The sequence below is a fragment of the Rhinolophus ferrumequinum genome, chromosome 10, assembly GCF_004115265.2.
Source record: "Rhinolophus ferrumequinum isolate MPI-CBG mRhiFer1 chromosome 10, mRhiFer1_v1.p, whole genome shotgun sequence".
Classification (NCBI taxonomy): Eukaryota; Metazoa; Chordata; class Mammalia; order Chiroptera; family Rhinolophidae; genus Rhinolophus; species Rhinolophus ferrumequinum.
Genome location: NC_046293.1, coordinates 89,535,644 through 89,556,524, shown reverse-complemented (window position 1 = coordinate 89,556,524; position 20,881 = coordinate 89,535,644). Strand labels below are relative to the sequence as shown.

Genomic DNA, 20,881 nt, shown 5'->3' with positions numbered 1-20,881 from the left:
GCGGGCTGAATAGGTGCCTGGGCATCTGGAGCGCTCAGACAGTTTCCAGTTCAGCGGCAAAGTGCGGAAGTGGAGGGAAGTTTGGGTATATAAAGCACTGAGGGAAACACACTCACAGCGGTGTCTGGAAACACCCAGCACATGCTAGAAGGAAGTAGTAAGGGATAAATCTAGAACAAGGACTGGAGAGGGTCAGTGTTAAGCTAAGGTATGAATGAATACAGCTGAGTTTCTCCGTAATTTAGGGTAAGGACTGGAGAGAAAGGAATCGTAGGAAACAACCCCCTGGGGAGAACTGATGGTGTGAGAACAGATAAGTGCTAAGGAGCCTTAGGGACAGTTAAAAAAAAAAAAGGGAAGGAGACTAGGGGATGATTATTAAGTACTACTACTGGGAGGAGGGTCTTGCAGGGATAATAAAAGGGAGACGGGTGTAAAGTAAGGGTCAGGAACTGTCGGGTAAGCTATGGGAAAAATCTGTGCAGACGTCAGTAGCAAAGAAAAAGAGGAGCAGCAAGGTTGGGGCGTGGCCCAGAAAGGGAATGGCTCAATAGCGGGCTACGGGGTGAAAAGGAGAAGGGTGGGGAAGAGCTTGGCTGACAGCCGCTCTCAAATGGCACCTACAGGGTTAAAACCCAAGGAAGGGGAGAGGCCGAACACGGTTTCCAGGGTAACGGCTCCGACAGTTCCGGCAGCGCAGGCTCGTACCATTGCGCCGAGCGCGCGGGGGGAGCACGAAGGGAGGAGGGCCGCGCGAAGGAGCAGTCGAGCTGAGGGGTACGTCCCGGACGCTACCAACGGCGCCGCCCGCCTGCTCGCCCCGGGGTCCGCGCCGAGCCGCGCTCCGGCCGCCCGGCCGCCGCGTCCTCCGTGCCGGGCCGGCAGCTCCCAACTGCCAGCGGACGGCAAGGGCGAGGAAGCGTGCGCCCGGTGGCCCAGAGTGGCCTCCTGGTCCCCCCGCCTGGGCGGCGGAGTGCGGGCGGCCCGGGCTGGGAGGTTTGAAAAGCGGACGAGAGACAAAGGCAGCAGGAAGCCTCCTCGGCGCCCGGAGCCCGTGCGCGCAGCCCTCTGGGCCCCTCGCGGCCCGCCGGCCCGGAGCAGCGGCGGCGGCGGCACTGGCAGTGGCAGTGGCAGGAGGCGGAGGATGCGGCAGGGGGCGTGGGAGCGGCGGCGGCGCGGGCGGAGCGGCGCGGCCCGAACGCGGCGTGGTTAGACCCCAGGCGGCGGCGCGGCGGCGGCGGCCCGGCCGTCTGGGGAGTGAGTGAGGGGCGCCTTCCCCGCCCGGGATGTGAGGACCGAGCGGAGCCCGGGGCGGGGGGGAGGGAAGGGAAGGGAGGCGAAGCCGGCAGGAAGGAAGGAAGGACGGACGGACCAGGAGGAGGAGCGGCGGCGGCAGCCGGAGCCGGAAGGCGGGGAGGGGCCGTCCGTTGGGCCCGAGGCGGCGGCGGCCAGGGCGAACCGCTCTCGTCGCCTCCTCCCCCCGGCGCCGCGGAGGGGGGAGGAGGAAGATGGAGACCCACATCTCATGCTTGTTCCCCGAGCTGCTGGCCATGATCTTCGGCTACCTGGACGTCCGGGACAAGGGGCGCGCGGCGCAGGTGTGCACGGCTTGGCGGGACGCCGCCTACCACAAGTCGGTGTGGCGGGGGGTGGAGGCCAAGCTGCACCTGCGCCGGGCCAACCCGTCGCTGTTCCCCAGCCTGCAGGCCCGGGGCATCCGCCGGGTGCAGATCCTGAGCCTACGCCGCAGCCTCAGCTACGTGATCCAGGGCATGGCCAACATCGAGAGCCTCAACCTGAGCGGCTGCTACAACCTCACCGACAACGGACTGGGCCACGCGTTTGTGCAGGAGATCAGTTCGCTGCGCGCCCTCAACCTGAGCCTCTGCAAGCAGATCACCGACAGCAGCCTGGGCCGCATAGCGCAGTACCTCAAGGGCCTGGAGGTTCTGGAGCTGGGGGGCTGCAGCAACATCACCAACACCGGCCTCCTGCTCATCGCCTGGGGCCTGCAGCGCCTCAAGAGCCTTAATCTCCGCAGCTGCCGACACCTCTCGGATGTGGGCATTGGGCACCTGGCCGGCATGACGCGCAGCGCGGCCGAGGGCTGCCTGGGCCTGGAACAGCTCACGCTGCAGGACTGTCAGAAGCTCACCGATCTTTCTCTAAAGCACATCTCCCGGGGGCTGACGGGCCTGAGGCTCCTCAACCTCAGCTTCTGCGGAGGCATCTCGGACGCGGGCCTCCTGCACCTGTCGCACATGGGCAGCCTCCGCAGCCTTAACCTGCGCTCCTGCGACAACATCAGTGACACGGGCATCATGCATCTGGCCATGGGTAGCCTGCGCCTCTCCGGGCTGGATGTGTCGTTCTGTGACAAGGTGGGGGACCAGAGTCTGGCTTACATAGCGCAGGGGCTGGACGGCCTCAAGTCTCTCTCCCTCTGCTCCTGCCACATCAGCGATGATGGCATCAACCGCATGGTGCGGCAGATGCACGGGCTGCGCACGCTCAACATCGGACAGTGCGTGCGAATCACGGACAAGGGCCTGGAGCTGATTGCTGAGCACCTAAGCCAGCTCACTGGCATAGACCTGTATGGCTGTACCCGAATCACCAAGCGCGGCCTGGAGCGCATCACGCAGCTGCCCTGCCTCAAGGTACTCAACCTGGGACTCTGGCAGATGACGGACAGTGAGAAGGTCAGGTGAGGGCGGCAGCACCGGCTCCCCTTGCCCCGCCCTGTTCGTCCTCCTGTCAGCACCACGCCCCCCTCAGTCCACACACACTTATACATACGTAGATCACTGCAGTGGATGAGATGGGGGCAGTGACACGAAGCCTCAGGCTCATTTTCTCCCCACTACGCGTCCATTCATTGCATCTGGGGTTCCTCTGCTAGCCCTATCGAACTCCCCTCTTTTTTAGCCTGAGGATGGAGAGAGGGACTCAGCTACTTACCCACCCACTCCTCTCTACTGGGGGACAGAGGGCTGATTGAGCTACTGTATCCCCATTGCGTTGCATTTGAAAATGGGGGTGGGGGTGGGGAGTAACTAGTCCTCTCGACCCTGGGGAGTTGAGGAAAATGTCTGCCTTCACTTAAGCTTTCATTTGAATACTGTGATCTGGTTTTTATTTTGAAATGTATGAAAGCAAACCCAACTACAACGGCCTTTTCACCCTTCTTCCACTTTGTAACTAATCCCCACTCTCTTCTCATCACTTCTTTTTTTACAGTACTGTTATTCACGTTCATTTCATTTTTATTGTCTTTTTTTCCTTTTCTTTTTCTGAAGAAATTTGAAACATGGTCTTTTTTTTCTGCTGAATATATTCTACATATATATATATATATATATATATAAGCTTTATATATATATATATACACACACACACACACACACACACACACACATATATATATATATGTCTGGCTACCTCGTTTTAGTTTACTTTTTTCTCTGAAGCCCTGGAATTCTACAAGAGAGATATTTTGAAACTAAAACATTTTTGTGCCTAGACTGGAAAGATGCCCATTGGGTTTGTACGTTTTTGTTTTGGCTTCTTCCCAAACCCTGTCCATCCAGTATGTCCCGCTTCCACATTCTGGCTATGCTTTTCTTTTTCTCCTTGTCCATTGGGATTTGAGGGCCCAACGATGTTCCTAAATCTTGACTTAATTTATAGCACAAATGTGTGGGAGAAAAGAGAGTTGGACTTTTTTGTTTGTTTGTTTGTTTGTTTGAGATGTCTTGCAAATGATTATTATATATGCAAATTCTGCCCTACCCTCACCCTCTTCCAAGTTTCCCCCAAAAAAGGTCCCACAGTGAGGCTTCCTGTTGGAAGCAGAGGAGCAGAGTTGGCCTACAGAGCCCCTGGGGCTGTAATGTGAAGGGGAGGACACTGAAATTCATGTCTTATCTCTGTTGTGTTAATAAAATGGGAGTTGTGGGTTTTAAAAAATTCTGTTTCTAAATGAAATGGAGTAGATGACTTTATTTTGGTGGGGTTGGGGCTTGTGGCTTTAAAAAAAATCGCTTTTGAGTAGGATGTATATTTTTGTTGGATTTTTTTGTTTGTTTGTTTATTTTTTTAGAATCCTCCACAGCAACATGCGAGACCATGGAGTTAAAGAAATCCAGAGACCTTTATCAAGTAATTATACTGTTTGTGAATTTGTATAAATAATAACAAAGATCCTCTTAAAACATTTATATTCTTACAGTAAAAGGTTAAACTGATATTTATATAATAAAAGAGGAAATATGAAGTATGTTTTTGAAAAAAAACAAAAAACCTTGTATTTGTGAATTATTTTGAAGGCAGTGTGTGTTTGGGTACATGCTAAAGTCAGGTGCTGTCTGTGTGCTTTCAAGTAAAAGGAAATAAGGTGTAGACTTCCGTGCATCCTCTGTGCTATGAGTAAGCTCACAGTTAAACATTTATTCTGTATAAGGTTTACTACTGACATCTAAATGTTTTGTTTCTAGAAATGTGATTAGATTGGAGATTTATATAATTCTTGGTTTTCAACTGTCAACAACATGGAAATTTAAAGAAATTGAACAAAATGAAACATTTTTTAAAAACCAGATTTGTAAGAGTCACAATTTCCCCAGGGTGGCCAATTTTTCTTTTGGTGGAAGTAACATCTAGGGGTACTGTTCAAAAAATGGGTCCTGAGATGTGGAAGTGGGGAAGAAAGATGGGTTTCTTTGCACTTTGAGTGGGTGTAGGAGAATGTGAAATGCTGAGGGTGGAGGGAACTGAAGCCATTGTTCAGAAAAGTTAAAAGAGCGCTGTCCTTGCTCCCTGCTCGCCGGCTCAGTCATGCATACTGAATCTCACAGTGTGAGTGAGGGTCCTGGTGGAAAGGAGGAGGGCAGCTCTAGCCCTCTTTTTAACATTCTCCTCCAGGCCTGGCTGTATTTAAGCGTCTTCCTGGGGGATGGGGAGGTTGGCCAGGAGTTCTTGTCCATTTGCATTTTAAGCACTTCCAAAGCTGAGGGTGAGGGTTCTTAGGCTGAATTTGGGGCAGATAAATGAATACCAACAATTCCAGCAAAGCGTTCCCTTTAGACAATAACTAAATAACCTGACACCCTGTGGTTGGGCTGTGGAAACAGAAGAGTATAAATGCTGCAACAGTGGAGTAATTCATATTCTTGGTTTCACATAGGTCTTTCTTAGCTGTCTGAGATTTTTTAAACAAAAAATACTGATCCCAGCAAGAGCTGATAAGAGGAGTATAAAACTTTCTTGTATCAGCACCTCTTTCCAGGAAGAGAGCTAGAACCTAGGTTTCTCTTGGGATAAGACTGCTTTGTAAAATGTCCAAGCTTTCTGTTAAGCATATCACAAAAGCAGCACTGTTCGATTTTGGAGAGCCGTCACATTGGGTCTAACTGAGCCTGACACTAGATCCATCTTCCTTTTCTTTAGGGAAGGTGTAGGTCTCTCTTCTCTTGGAGGTTACAGTGCTTACTGCCTGGGGGGGAAGTGCGAGCCCTAGTAAGAAGCAGGGACTTTGAATTAGGGTCAGCTTTTAATTTAGTGTTTGACACTACAATGCACGAGGGTTACACAAGCTATAGGTTCTTAGACGGTTTTTCTTCTTCCACGAGACTGCGTGGTTGGCTATATAGATTCAGTCAATAAAAATTTGAGCACTGCCTAAGTCTCAGGCTCCATGCTCACATTCTTCATTTTATCCGCAAAATAATCCTACCAACTGTAAACGGAAGGGTTTTCTGCTTTTCTGTTTTGTTTGGTTTTTACTTTAAAGGTTAAATATAATCTTGACTAAAGGTTGGTAAATTACTGTCTGAAAATTAAGATCATGGGCCGAGAGCCCTCTTCCTGAACTGGGCATACTTAATATATTAGGAGTGTCTCTGGAAAAGATGAATAAACCACTTTCATCAGTCAAGGTTCACTTCTTATCTCTCAACTTTTTTGGATAGGAAGAAAAGAGTCTGAGTTGAGAACCTAGGGTGTACAGTTTGCACTGTATGGTACTTTGCATGGTACTTGTAAATTTCTCCTTTTAGTCCTCAAAGCTACGTGCCGAAAACAGGTATCCTGTTTACCAGATAAAGCATACTGCTCCCCATAAGCACCCCGCCACCAGCGGAGGAGAGCCAGAACTCAAACCAGGCCCATTTCTAAAGCCCAGCTCCCTTCTGCTCTATGAGAAGGTTCAGTTATTGCTCGTACCTTGCTTTCCAGTAAGATGACCTCACAGAAGTGAGTGGTAGTTGTTTGAATGCAGTGTGGATAAGCTCATGCCGCAGGGCACTACTTTAAAGGGGACAGGCTCTCCACCATACCTACAAGAGTGGAAAGAAATGCTTTTAAAAAATAGAAGCACTAAAGAAAAGGAGTTGATACAGTTTGTGGGAGGTCCAAAAGTTAGAATTCACTTAAGGGCAATTTTTAGAATAACAGAAAAAACCTGGTTCAGGTATTTGCTGAAACGTCAGAACTGAAAAGCCAAAGTAGGAACTCTAAACTTTATCATCTAGAAGTAATAAACCTCAAGAGAAACTGGGAAATAAGAAAGGGCTCCACACACCTTTCTTTTCTAAGTCTCACTGGGCAGTAGCCCTGTAAGGTCTGTACTGAAGATTACCTATAAATGCGACTGTGGGGTCCAGACAGTTTCTGCAGCCCCAAAAGGACCATGGCAGGCCTCTAGCTAAGAGTGCTGGGCGTTGTTCCTATGGACTCCTTCCTGCCCAATCCCTAAGTCCTAAGGCGTGGGGGAGACGGGGGGGGGGGGGGGGGGGTGGGGGGGGGTGACGGATGGGATACTTGATGGATTCCACACTTGGCAGTAGTGACAAGTGTGCTTGCCTAACTTATAGTAAGTACACCCTTAAATAGTTAAGGAAACTCAAACTGATCTATTCTTTCATGGTTCAAATCTGCAACAAGGATCTGAAAAAGCAAATGTTCCTTTTATTGGAGTTTCTTTTCAAAGGTAAGAACTTGCTCTTCAAGAAGGACATACGATATGTAAACTGAAGCCTGGCCTGTCCTCCCAAAGCCTGCTGCTTTCCTGCAGTGGTTACTAGACAGATGATGGTTTTGGGACAGAAGTAAAACCTTCCACTTTGGCCTTAGAGAATTTGAACTCAGTTTTTCAAAGGGGAAAGGGTAGTGGCCCCCAGGGACCACTGTGTTTCCAAAGAATAAGGGACTCTGGAGTATAAGATCAGATTTGTAAAACAAAACCAAGACATCCTGTAGCTTCTGACAACCTTCTCTTCCCAGGCTGCTAAAGGAGAGCCTGGGCCTCTGCTCTCAGCCACTGCTCTAGAAAGGGGCTGCAGTAAGTCATCTCCTAGGTAGGTCCTCTCTGTTGTCTTTCTCTTCCCTTTTAAGACTTAATTCTAGCCCTTTAGTGGAGGGCAAGACCCAAATTTGGTGCCACTGTGAACCCGTGAGGAGTCAGGGGTGAGGCTTTTTGATTAAATAATGTGTAGCAAGGGGAAAGCACAGGATTAGAAATTGGAAAGCTGCATTCAAAGCTAAGCTTATGCTTATGCCACATACTTATCTCATTCTTGTCAATGGACTTGTTCAAATATTAGGTAGCAAGTTAAATTTTCAAAGTGAATGTCGTCAAACATGAGACATTCGTAGTTGGATCGGTGCCACCTATTAATTTAGAACATCAAAGGTAAGTACACAGGTGGAGTAAGTACACACACATACACACTCTCAGGTCTTGGATAGAAAAGGGTATTTCTAGATGACTGGTAAAAAATGTCCACAAATGATCAGTTTCAGTCTTTTCCTCTTTTCCAGGGAGTGCTCTGATTTTGCCCGTTGCTTGTACCAACCCAGCACATACAAGACTTGGATTATGTAGAGCCAAGTCTTCCAGTTAAGGTGCAAGAGAAAATAAGCTTGAGATCTTAATTATGCAGCACTAGCTAACCATAGTGGGGGGTATGTGTAGTACTCCCCCCAATGAAACAGTAGAAGTGCACTCCTCTGCCTGTTGTTAACCCAGAGAAGCATAAGTTTTTTAAAAAGACAAGTTTTTATTATCTCATTCCTCTTTGACTTTGTTTGAAAGACAAAGGCCACATACTCTTTTAAGTTTGCTTTCATTTGTGAAAGTGGAAAGTACTCTCAATTGCAAAGAAGAGAAGAATGGGGTCTCGGGGGCAGCAAAGAAACCCAGGTGGGATGTGATGTGGTCTGCTGGGAGAATTTAGGCATCACCCAGTGTTCAATTTCTCTGTCTCAAAATTTTTGTTTTCCCAAATCTGGCAGATAATATACATTTAATTTCATAAATGGAGAAAGAGGCTTGGCGGTTGAACATCCTGCCTACGGGATAGAAGAGTCAGTATCAGAACCGAGGCTGCTCCAGACTGAATGATCCCGTCAGAGGGTGACCAACATGCAGGGAGCGCTGTGATCTTTCCCTGAGACACTGCAAAGCGCCGCCTGACCCCTCGCTTCAGAAAGGGGGGAAAACAGAGCCTATTTTCTTTGGGAGTGAAAAAACCCAAATACTGAAAGTTATTACTATTTAACAAGCACTAAGTTACACAAACATATATACGGTTATTCAAGAAGCTGAAAAACCAAGTTGGTAAATGGGCTATAGGGTACCCAAGTAGCTAGTAGTGTCAAATCTGTCACCCGGTTGTCCTCGGAGGACTTGAGCCGGTTTCCAAAACACCGCCTTGTCACAAATAGTAATGTGAAGTACAAACGCTGGAAATGTGTGCTTACAATAAAGTAGCCTCAAAGCCAAGAACTGACACACGTTTAAAACGTTTACAAATGTCTGTCACACAATCCTTTTATAAAATAGAATCGAGTTGCCAGAACACTAGCTATTTTCATTCAAGGATAAAAAGGCTTTACTTCACAGATGTTTTAGTTACAAATCCCTCTTGTTTAAAAAGAGTTAAAAGGGTCTAATTTGTTAATATTAGGCACCCTCTTATGTTTATTACTCCTCAATTTACCTAATCTGCACTCCAGAAGGGTCAGGCCTAGCACACAGCTGGCTGTCAATAATTACGACTCATCATGGATCCCAGTTACTGGAATCAGACTGTGGGAAAACAGATCTTTAAGACCGGATTATTTTTTTTTTAAATATAATAGTGTGCAATTACTCAATATGGCCTGGAAGTCATTGTTTTCCTAATCTAAAAAGAATGGAAATGTTTTCTACAAACATCCATAATTGTATTTCTCTTTGAGAAAGCTTTACCTCAAACCTGCATTTTTATGTACACATTTTGTACAGGAACAGCTGCCTGCTTCCAGTTTGCTTTTTGAGAAGTGGTCCCTAAATAGGGAGGAACCAAAAAAATGAATCCTGATATTCCTCAGAATCTTGAATAAAATCACCAAGGCTGAAATTGGACAGATGGGTAAAATAAGGGTAAAACTGCAATAGTTAAGCCCCTCAAATTTTTAATGTTCTTAGGTAGAAGACAATGTAATTCGTACTTTCCATTTTTTCTTCAGTGTTTTAAGCCTTAGTTTCATAGCTCAAAAGCTCACTGCTGTGAGCTACCAAAAATAAAAAAGGATCAGTAGGTGTGTCTTAAGCAAACATGAAAATGACAAAATTAAAGTGGCAATTTCCAGCTCTTCTAGTCCATTTCAGATGCACAAAACTTAGACAGTTTCCAGGAATCTGTAAAACCAGTATGGCCAGGTTCTGTGGTCTCCCGTCCGTCATGGAGCTTGCAGCTTACTGCTGGAGGAAGCAGTGGAGGCCTTCACATTTTCTGAGCCTGGCTCTTCCAACCCTAGCTGACGTCTGAGCATTGGAGCCAGATGCGCTGCCACTGTGGTTAGAGTCAAAGGGCCACAATCAGAACAGCGTGACCCAAAGGATGGCAGCTGGCCTGTCCTTTTCCCACACATACGAGTCTAACTGTCAATGGAATCAGGAGGAACTGCAGAAATGCGCTACAGTAAGCACAACACAGATTTAGCAGCAAACAGCCATCGCCACTTGCTTTAGAAATAAAAATGCGTACATGAAAGTTAGGAGATAGAGGTCAAGCGCTACACTTTATTGAAAGGCGGGGTGGAAAATAATTTTTGTCTTCTTCTGGACTGTTCCTTGACTTCCCCTGTGCCACAAAGAAACAAAAACCTCTCATCCACTCACACACAGTTCACCCTCCACAATTGTCATGTAGCTATGGGCCATGCCCACACCAGTATCGGACTTGGACATCTGACCCTGTGTTTTTCTTTACCCCAAGATTATTAAGATGATTTTAAGCTCCACTATAAGGAACAAAATGTACGTTTAATGCAAAACTCTAAATATTTGTTTCCCAATGTGGAAGATGAAAAGTGGAAAGAGGAAATCTATCCACAAAGTCTGCAAACCCTGCGTTTTGTCAGCAGGCGGCAGCATTGTCTGTGAGTTGGCATCTATTTCAGCTGGGAACCACAACCTCCTACCCTCTGACAAATGCCCTCTGGCCACCTCGCGTCCCCTACCCACCACACCCACACACTCCCAAAAAAAGAATTTCCCCAGGGTATAAGAGTTGACAAAAGAGGAATTTTATGTTGCCAAAAAGATGAAATGGAATTTCAAAATACCAGTGAAACTACTCAAAGCAGCCTAGGTGCTGAGCACTTTGGTTTTGGAGCAAGTTGAAAAATGGCCCTCCTCACAGCTAGCCACTGGGCTTTGGAAAGCTGTGGGAATGAAACATCAGCATCTCATTTTTCTTAGACCATCTCACACAAATACTGTTAGACTGTCTTATTTGGGAAGTAGAGGGAACAAATGGGGACAATTTTACAATCATACATGGAGGTATCTATTTTAACAGTAAAAGCAAAAGTTCCATCTTTTTTTATTACAAAAAAATAGTGTATTGTCTGTGATGAAAAATTCTAGAGGTCCCTTGAAGAAAAACAAAAATATTTTTAAAATTTTAGGAATACCTATTTTTTATTATTTTAAAATTTGAGATCTTTATTGCCCAGATGAAGACATCTTCATAAAATCTGAAGGAGTCCATGAAACTGAAAAACGATTAAGAGCTCTGGTAAAGAAGTAAGGGTGCTCACATACCTAAATATGGAAAATCAACATTAGAGAAAGGTACAACATAAATTAAAACAAAGAGAAAGAACTTCTGAGGCAACGGGCCAGATTCTATAAAATGCCAGAATGAGGGACAGACAGGTTGAGGGCAGGAGAGACCCCCAAGCCCTTCTGTCTTACGGCTCAGTTGTCCGGGAATCACAGCATGGATCTGAAGGACAGTTGGTGCAAACATGGAATAAAAATGTGGAAGGAAGAAGGCGGAAATGCCCTGCGGCTGCCCCTACCAAGCTGTTAGCTGGATGAGGCCCAGCTCATGAGCTTGGTATCGCAGAGGCCATTTTTGGTGACAGAATGAGACAAAAGACAGGAAAAGCTTCTGAACTCAGGGCCAGACACGAAGCAGATTACCATTGCTGGCACCCATGAAGGTCTTATGGAAGCCGACAACCTCCCTGGGCAGTTTTATGGACATTCTAGCTGAGTTACACCATTGTTAGTGACCACATCGGATGAATACAGATTCAGGGAAAACAACCCAAAGAAAGAAAAGAGGTGGTAGGGGAAAGAAAAGAGCCCATGTGTCACTACACACAAAGCGGAGGAGGAGAAAGCACGGGGGCAGAAGAGGGGCCAGAATAATGAAGACTCAGTACACGAAACTCAGTGAGGGGCAGCAGAAAGCACTGCCACCAGCAGTTCCCGAAAGTGGCCCTCGGGAAGCACGCGGAGGGCTGCTGTCCGCCGGGCAGTCTCCAGGGACAGCTTTCCTGGGCTAGCACATGTTTTCAAGATGGGCCCTCTTTCTTTGGTTGTATGAATCTGACTTGAGACAAAAATTCCAATTAATAGGCCAGCAGGCTGGCTTGAGGTAAACCTGTGACTGAGGGAATGCACGTAAGGTGACAGCACCACACTCCTGAAAGTGCCCTGCTCAGAGGCATGTAGCTGTTACCGTCCCACCTCAGCCAGCGGCGTCTCCAGGACGCTCATGGTGGTCAGGATAACTATTACGTTTTCTCCACCATCCCATTCTTCCAGGGAACAAGCAAGGACGACAGGATGTACAGGCAGAAACAAAGCGAGTGTTTCCAGGGCAGGCTGCTGTGTGACATCCCTCACACAGCTGGAGCCCTGAGGGTGGCTCCAGCAGCCTGAACACTGCCCACGAACCCCACACAATTCGGGCTTCTACACTCTGTTCTGTCCAAGAAGGTATAGCTGACGGGTCCAGTAAGCCTAAGACAGAGATTCTATTTTAGGTAACATTCCCCAAACCCTCACCCTGGAGCACAGTTGCAAATCCACGCAGCCTGAATATTTGTCTGCAGACTCGGCTGCTTTGGTAACCTTCCTCTGTCCTCTTAGTCCCTCCTCCATAAAAACAAAGGTGTCCACACAGACATCCATTTGCCCTTTAAAGTAACCAGCACGGCCACTTTCCGAGTTCTTGGTTTCTGTTGCCCTGTCTGTGGAGAGTGCTCCAGTGGGGAGTCCAGGTGACATGCATGTCCGTGACCTGTAGTGAAGCAAGTCTTATGGTCTTACCACCATCAAGCCGGTATCAAGCATTACCTTGCAATCCTCCCTGGTTTGCTTCCTTCCACGTCACGGCCCAGAGTTAGAGCCCCCAGTACCACCCCCAAGCCCGCTGGTTCCTACTCCTGTGTCCATTCCTACTTCACACCTGCCAGGAACTTGCTGAGAAACCAAGGCACTTGTGTGCAAGTGGCTGCAAACACCCTCCCAACACACACACACTAGGGCCAAAAACAAGCCGCTAGTGCTAATCTGCCCCCTCACTTGCAGCTCAACAGCTTTTCTCCTTTAAGCCCCTGATAATGGTTTTACTAAAATCCCCTTTTGATGGAAAAAAATCCCAGCTGGACATTTCAGGCCTCTGCACAATGTACAAGTCTGCAGGTCCTTTCCCTACCTCACAAAGGCCTCTAATCAAGTGGAAAATGTGCTGGAGGCCAGAGGTTTGGGTCTGCAATTATTTTTTAAGGGATTACTAGAGAAGAATAGGGGGCAGCGAGGACCTCCCCCTTCCCCCGCTTTGTTTTCCATTTGGTCCTGCTTTTAGACATATTGAGCCAGTAGGAGCCGCCCAGATCTCCAAGCACAAGAGCCTCACCTCTTCCTTCTCTGGTGGAAGCATGTCATCTTTGAACACATCACTTCAAAAAGATTCAGAGAGTTTAGAAGCAATATGCAGGTCCCATTCTGACCCCATTTAAGCTCTCATCTACAAAACCACTATGGAATAGGATCTTATGTGTGGGGAGAGCACTCATTCATTAACCTCTAACCCTGCTCTGTATGCAGAGGGGAGAGTTCGCACCCAGTCCATACACTGCCACGACTGGGAGCATTCACTAGGGAGGCCAGCCTGTGGAGGGCGAGAGGTCGTGGTCCCAATCTTGCCAGATAGCCTTCTTAGCTACACCATATTAACCCTTCCGTTCAACTGAGCAAATATCCATGACACTCCTAATGCAAAGCCTGGGCGAAAATATAAAATGCTAACCATTTTTATTACCCTATTTGGAGTCTTCATTTAAAAATGTGCACTACGGAAGGGAGTCCTCTCTGTGCATTGTGAAGGACCTCCTTTGGTGTCACTTATACGCGAACGTTCATGGAGGAGTATCTGATACAAAGATGAACATTTCTCATTGGTCCTATGTTCTCATCATTCTATCTCAGCACAAAGACTGCTCATCCTTTGAAACCTAGCTGGTTAGTGATGATGTATGCAAATCCCCAGTAAAAAGGAAATGATTACAAATTCCTAAACTCATTCTGGGATGATCAAGGATTAGGCTGTTCAGCTCTGAAAGTTAGAAGCCAGCATAAATTTCAAAACAAATACCAGGCCGAGTAATAATTTGCAGGTCCTTTCATCAAAGTACCTAAAATACCTCGGTCAAAAACAGAAAAACAAAAAAACCAACTCTGGTCTGCTTTCATCAGTACGAACACCTTATTGACATACTGGCCTTATTAATTTTCCAGTTCTCTCTCGGAACCCCAAACAATTGAGAACCAGATGGAGAGAAGCACAATTATTACATTTAACACATTACATTTCATACTTAATGCAAATATCATGCTAGTATTTTATGTTGACCTTCATACTTCTTTTGGTGGGTATTACAAGAGGAGGGGACCACACAATTTCCGCAAAGAAAGCAAGCGAGGTGGACCCCCTGGAGTCCTCTTCCCAAATAATGACAGACAGGTTTGGTGAATTATTTCTTCTGGTTATCAAGATGTTGTGACAGGTTTTTCCAGGAGTGAATTATCCTTCACCTACTTTAGATGAAGGTGAACTTCTTTAGAAAGGTGAAGTGAAACATTCAAGGGCATCAAAGGAGACAGTGGACTAGCTCTAAGCAGAGCCTAAGGGGACCTGACTCCTGAAATAAGGAGCAAATCATGACATAAGTCTGCCGTATAGGGAGTTTTGTTCCAAGATTCATCTCCCAGACACACTTCCTGAATCACTCACTACTCAGAATGCCTACTTACTTCTGTCCTTGGCTTATCAACATTATTTTGGTATTCGTCAGTATTCTTATACTTCTCTGGCCTTTTAACAAATTATATTGAACAAAATACCAGTTGTTTTAAAAGTTGCTCTTCCTACCAACACCAGTTTGGGGAAGAGTAAACTAGCAATTTGGAAACAATAATTTGATAAAATAGTGACAACAATGCATCTCAGATTTTTCAGGGCAGTGGAAAATTTTAGTACTTTGGAATACAAAAATTTTCCGACTCTCATAGATCACAAAGGTATCTACAAACCAACTTAAGACCAACTTTCGTAATTTTCTATTCAAAAAACAAGATGAACATAATTAGAATTAAGAAGTACAAAGTATGGGGGCAGGCCCGGTGGCTCAAGTGGTTGGAGCTCTGTGCTCCTAACTCCAAAGGCTGCCAGTTCAATTCCCACATGGGCCAGTGGGCTCTCAACCACAAGGTTGCCAGTTCAATTCCTCGAGTCCCACAAGGGATGGTGGGCTCCGTCCCCTGCAACTAAGATTGAACACGGCACCTTGAGCTGAGCTGCCGCTGAGCTCCCGGATGGCTCAGTTGGTTGGAATGCATCCTCTCTACCACAGGGTTGCCAGTTCGACTCCCACAAGGGATGATGGGCTGCGCCCCCTGCAACTAGAAACAGCAACTGGACCTGGAGCTGAGCTGCGCCCTCCACAACTAAGACTGAAAGGACAACAACTTGAAGCTGAATGGCACCCTCCACAACTAAGATTGAAAGGACAACAACTAGACTTGGAAAAAAGTCCTGGAAGTACACACTGTTCTCCAATAAAGTCCTGTTCCCCTTCCCCAATAAAATAAAAAAAAGAAGTACAAAGTATGGATTTTCAAATTACCTAAGAGAAAATTTTGTTCATGGTCTAAAGAGACAAGGAAATTCTATCTTGAGGTTGAAATGCTATCAGTCCCAAGTTCGTTCTGACCTAAAGGTATACCTAAAATAGTTAGGAAATACCCTTGAGTCCACGAAGAAAATATGCAATATTACTTCTCCAGCTGGCACCGAGTGGGGTCATCCACAGGCAGCAATGGAGCTCACTTCTCTACAGTGTTTTCTCTAGCTCCTTCTCTCATGCTCTTGATAACTGAAGGCTACCCCTAACTCCTGCTCAAGTCGTCTCTGCTGTGTCACTTCACATTTCTGAAATTCTCTTTGTTCACTATTTTCCATCATTATAGGCATACTTATCATCCGGGTCATCTAACTCTCTAGAACCATCTCCACGCCTAGCAATCTCACTTTAGCACTTGCAGACTCTGCTAGGTAGGGATGGCTGCACTCCTGACTCTGGCTCTGCTTCCCCTGATCTGCCTTCTAAAACCATCCCCGTAACCTCCCAAAGGCTTTGGAACTTCCCAGAAACTTCCAAACTTGTGGAGACCAGATGAGTGATAACTGTCATTACTGTATTTGGTTGGCACTCTCTACACCACAGTTGTTAAATATTATTTTTACTAAAATATGCCTAATTAAGATGATTCTTAAAAGTGATACCTAAATTAATGCCAATTGTACAGAATAGAAAAATTTGGATGACAAAGCAAAGTTGCCCTTCATTGATATAATGTCACTTTTCTCCCCTGAGGTGCCCCAGGTGACAGAGTGGACTGGATCTATTTGGACCCAACTCCAGCTTTCTGAGTGGCCAACGGTGGTGACAAATGCCCCAAACTTTGGTCTGACAGAAAATCTTATTCTTGATTGTGTAAGACCTTGAAATTAAGTGTTTGTCAGCAAAGGTTAAGCCCCTGACGGATCTGTGGTCATCAGGCAGCACCCATAGTCTCTCTCCCCAGGTTTGTGGCTTTAGATTCTCTTAAAGGTCTTTTTCAGGAACCATTACAAGTTTATCTATGCAGTGCTGACAGTCAAGTGGCAGGACCAATAAAGTGTGCGCTTGGCTTTATCAGTTACAGAGCTAAAGCTACTTTCAGAGCCTATAAAAATGCTCACAAATACTCCTTTTCACCAACCCACACAACCCTCGTTCACAATCACATCCCGCTGGTTTATTGGGATTAATTGCTAACTAACAGTTAAAATGCTAGCATTTATGAATGACTTTTAAAAAAACGCACATGACTGGGGATTGAAGGCTACCTTTTACTTGGTAAATATTTGTTTGGCATCTGTTATCACTGGGTCCTGTGCCAAGGGCTGGAGGTGCAGAGTAATGCCTCACACTTGCCTTGAGCTCTGCTTTCTTGAGTGGGAGAGAAAGGAGTTTCACTGGGAACCGCTCCCAACCCGCAGCCTGATTCATCTGTGCCGCAGCCCGTAACCTGGACGTGCAGACGGAGTGCGCCCAATGTGTGCTTAGGGAAGAAAGCCGGGCTGCTGCTTTACACAGTGCTCAGCACAGGAGGGAGCCAGCCAGTGGCAGAACCCAGGTTTATATACACACAATACCAATCTCCTGTCACTTCCCCAGCAGGCAACACCTTGCTCCTACTCCAAGCCGAGCTGCTGTCAGTTTCAACCTGATTTCACTGGTACAGAAGTATACTGAGCGAGGGGCTAAATGAGCACGCAATGGCCTGTACTGCCCGCCCCCCACCCCCCAAGACATCACTGGAACTGCCACCCTGCCTTTCATGGGTCAGCTTCGCCTGCTTGGACTTGATCAGCGCAGCAGAAGCTAAAAAGTCTCCAAGGGTGGCCAAGCCACACCAGGTCCTTGACTTAAATGACGACTGTAATGATTCCCTGCTTCATCGCCAGTAATTTTGTTTTATTAGAGAAAGCGTTTGTGGGAAGAAAAGGAAATATTTAAGGTTTCCTCCTGCTGTTCAAAGTTAGTTAAATGTAAACAGAGAAAACCTGTTGGGCTGTGTCGAGGCATTGCATACAATTCGTCACGTGCAGCTCAGTGCTGACACAAACACACATGCGGCAGGCTTCCCGGGCAAGGGGCGGCTCCCCTGAGCTGCTTCCTCAGGGCAGGACTTTTTCCACCCAACAACCTGCAAGGGAAGAAAGTTCGTGGCCAGCCTGCAGACCACACAGGACCCACGCACAGACGCTTCCCCAGAGACACTGTCCCCTCATCACTCTCCCTCTAATGCCCACAGGAAAACCGATCTCACACACTCCACTCTGTTTTCCTACTGAGAAGCCACAGGTGCCTTTGTAAGCTCCCACGACTGTCAGCTCCAGACGCTGACACAGAGCATGGCCAGGTGCCCACAGCCATTCTGGGGGCAAGGATCAGTGTGCTGGGGTGCAAGGGGTGCAGAGGGCTGACTCGGACCCCAGACAGGCCTCCTGAGCTTTAGATGTGGGATTTCTGAGGGGAGTGGGGCTGGGAGCAGTCTTCTCACTGACCAATGAGAAGGAGTTTCCCCAGGGGTCCTGAGCAGCACAGGGTCAGTGTTTATTCAAAGTACCATTAACCCCAGCCATGCACCATGATCTATGCTTATGGCTGGAATAACCGGGGGGGGGGGGGGGGGGGGGGGGGGGGGTGAGGGAGAGATGGAGGGAGGGAGGGAGGGAGATTGACTTGCTTTTTGCTCAACTTTCAATCAACATCTCCTGAGAAACTGATGTACTTTTATCTCAAAGTGACATAAAGCAACTCCAGTGAGCAAAGGAGGATAAAGTTGTGGGGAATGTTTATTTTTATAGAAGTTTTTTCTCCCTTGGGGTTTTGCTTATCTGTGTGTGTGTGTGTGTGTGTGTGTGTGTGTGTGTGTGTGTATCCATAGAAAATATTATTCTTAGAGTCCAGAGTCTGTTCACGTTTGTTTGTACAGATATTTAAGGGCAAATAAAAGACAGGCAGAGATACTTTTGATACTTACTGCTATACTCAGATGATGTATTTAGACTTTTCCCATTTAGTTCAGAACTAACTTTTTTATCATTACTGGCCAATGTACATTTGAAATACACTAAGTTCATCAAAGATGATCTTTAAAAGAAGGCCCCTAACTTTTCCAGTGAACTCCTACCAAAGTCTTTCTGCGGGGCTGTGACCAGATCCCGTCTCAGAGAGGACCCTGCTGGCTGCACACTGGCGTGCCGTGCCGTTCCCACATCCAACAGTTCCCACAGACCCATCCGGCCCACATCTAGCTGTCTGCTCATTTGCTCGTTCAGGCAGAAGGCAGGACTGCAAGGCTTCCTGTGGTTTATTATCACCAGTGCTCTGGGATTTTTGAGGCCCTGAATTTCAGATCCCTCAGAAGAAGGTTCTGAAGACTCCTCTGGCTGCCCCGCTGGGGTGGCCTTTCTCAGTTCTCAATCGCACTCACTGTCCCTGCCTTCAAAGGGACCCCCTCTGCCACCTGCCTTAACTTACTGCAGCTCCTCACACACATCATTGTGTCTCCAGAGGTGGTCCCTGGCTGACCCACGTAAGATTCACCTAGGTGCCTGCTAAAATGCGTTTTCAGGGGGAGGGAGGGGTTCCCAACCTCTCTACTCTATCCCCAGAGATTCCTTCCTACAAATGTAATCGGATCTTATTGCTGTCCTGCTTAAAAGCCTCCACTAGCTTCCTGTTGCACAAGCAATAAAGCCCCACCTTCTCACTACAGCAGGTACACCTTTGGTTACTCCTCAAGCTTCCTTTCCTGCCAGTCCCCATCTTCCTAAGTCCCTGGTCACACGCAACTTTTTCGCTCTTCTGTGCCCTGTGCCTGTTGTACGGTCATCTCTAGCATGTTCTTCCCTCCCTGTCTGATTGGAGAACTCTTCCTCACCCTTCCAGGCCAGGCTCAAATGAAGTTGGCGAGGTCTTGTATGACTTTCTCCTCCGTGTCCCCATATGTTGTCTGAGGCTGTGGAGTTAGCACTCTGGTCCTGCTCTGTAATGCTTTTCTGCGTTACTCCCTCTCCCTAGAAGGATCACTAGTCATGGGTGATGAAGGCATTCAATCAACAAGTATGAAAAGATGTACTGAGTTTCTACCAGTGCCCAGCTCTGTGCTGGCGGCTGAAGATACAGCAATGAACGCAGCTTGCTTCCGTCTCACAGAGGGTACAGCCAGCGGGGAGGGAAACAATCACTAAGTCATTTCCATAATGTGTGATGAATGTTTCGAGTGGAAAAGTACCTAGTAGTACAGGGTGGGGGTGAGGAACCCCTGTCAAGAGCACCTAACCTGGTCTGGGGGTCAGAGAACACTCCCCAGACAATGCCAGGACTCACCTTTGCATTGCTGGCACGCTTGCCTGTGCACTGGGAGGTTCTGAACAAATTTTCTTAAGTGAAATGTCACCTCAAATGCTCAGCCCAGACCTCTGGCCCCACAGGCCCCACTATTAGACATCTCTACTGTGTCCCATCATACACTAAAAACCAAACATTTCCCCCCAAACCTATTCTACCTGCCCGAATAATCTACAGCCTCTATAAAAGGCCCTTGGTGGGCCAAACAATAAACATGGGGGTTAAACATGTACGGTTCCTCCCTTTCTCTAAGTAAATCCTGTGCCCAAGCAGCACATCCCAGCCTGGCAATTCTGCTTTCTAGATTTCAAGTGTTTCACCGTCCTCTCCATGCCCCCACCACTGCCCTGAATCAATCCTCATCATTTATAACTGCCGAGAGTGATTTTTCTAATGTACACATCTAACATATAAATCACTTCCTGGGTCACAACTGTCCAATGGCTCCTTCTCGCATCCGTGGCTCCTCCTAGCACACCCTGGCCGATGCACACCCTGCGCCCTCCTCTGGGAATGGGGCAGGACCCCTGGACGTGGTGGTCCAGTGGGAGGACTCTTCAGTGCCACAGGGGCTGACAGCTACGGACAGCTGAGACAGTTGAGGGTGCATCACAGTAACCAAAACAGCCACCAGTAATGAATAGTGTTTTGATCAGATCAAAGTGTTCCTTCATGGAAAGAGGCACATTATTTAGATTGAAATTTTCCCTGCATCAGACTGCAAAGGTGGACATTTTTCAGGATGAATAAAACGTTCTGTATCTTGAATGAGGTGGTGATTTCATGGGGGTATACATCTATCAAAAGTCACCGTTTTGAATGAGAACTCTCATTTGAATGAAAACTCTCATTTTGAATGAGAACAATTTGTTGTACATAAATTATAGCTCAATAAAGTTGTTACGGTGCGGACGGTTAGCTCAGCGGGTTAGAGCACAGTGCTCTTAACAATAAGGTTGCCGGTTCAATTCCCCCATAGGCTACTGTGAGCTGCGCCCTCCACAGTTAGATTGAAACAACTACTTGACTTGGAGCTGATGGGTCCTGGAAAAACACACTTAAGTAAATA

At 47.1% G+C, this 20,881-nt stretch overlaps 2 protein-coding genes across 3 annotated transcripts in view; one reads left to right on the top strand and one right to left on the bottom strand.

Moving 5' to 3' along the window:
• The window catches only part of WNT5B (Wnt family member 5B), a 104,849-nt gene that overhangs the window by 49,178 nt on the left and 34,790 nt on the right, over window positions 1-20,881 (bottom strand). The window lies entirely within an intron of this gene.
• Window positions 1,182-4,300, top strand: FBXL14 (F-box and leucine rich repeat protein 14). Its single transcript, XM_033117886.1, is given in 3 exon segments — window positions 1,182-2,707; window positions 4,103-4,134; window positions 4,137-4,300. Coding segments are annotated over 3 exon segments (1,260 nt in total). The 5' UTR covers window positions 1,182-1,508; the 3' UTR covers window positions 4,166-4,300.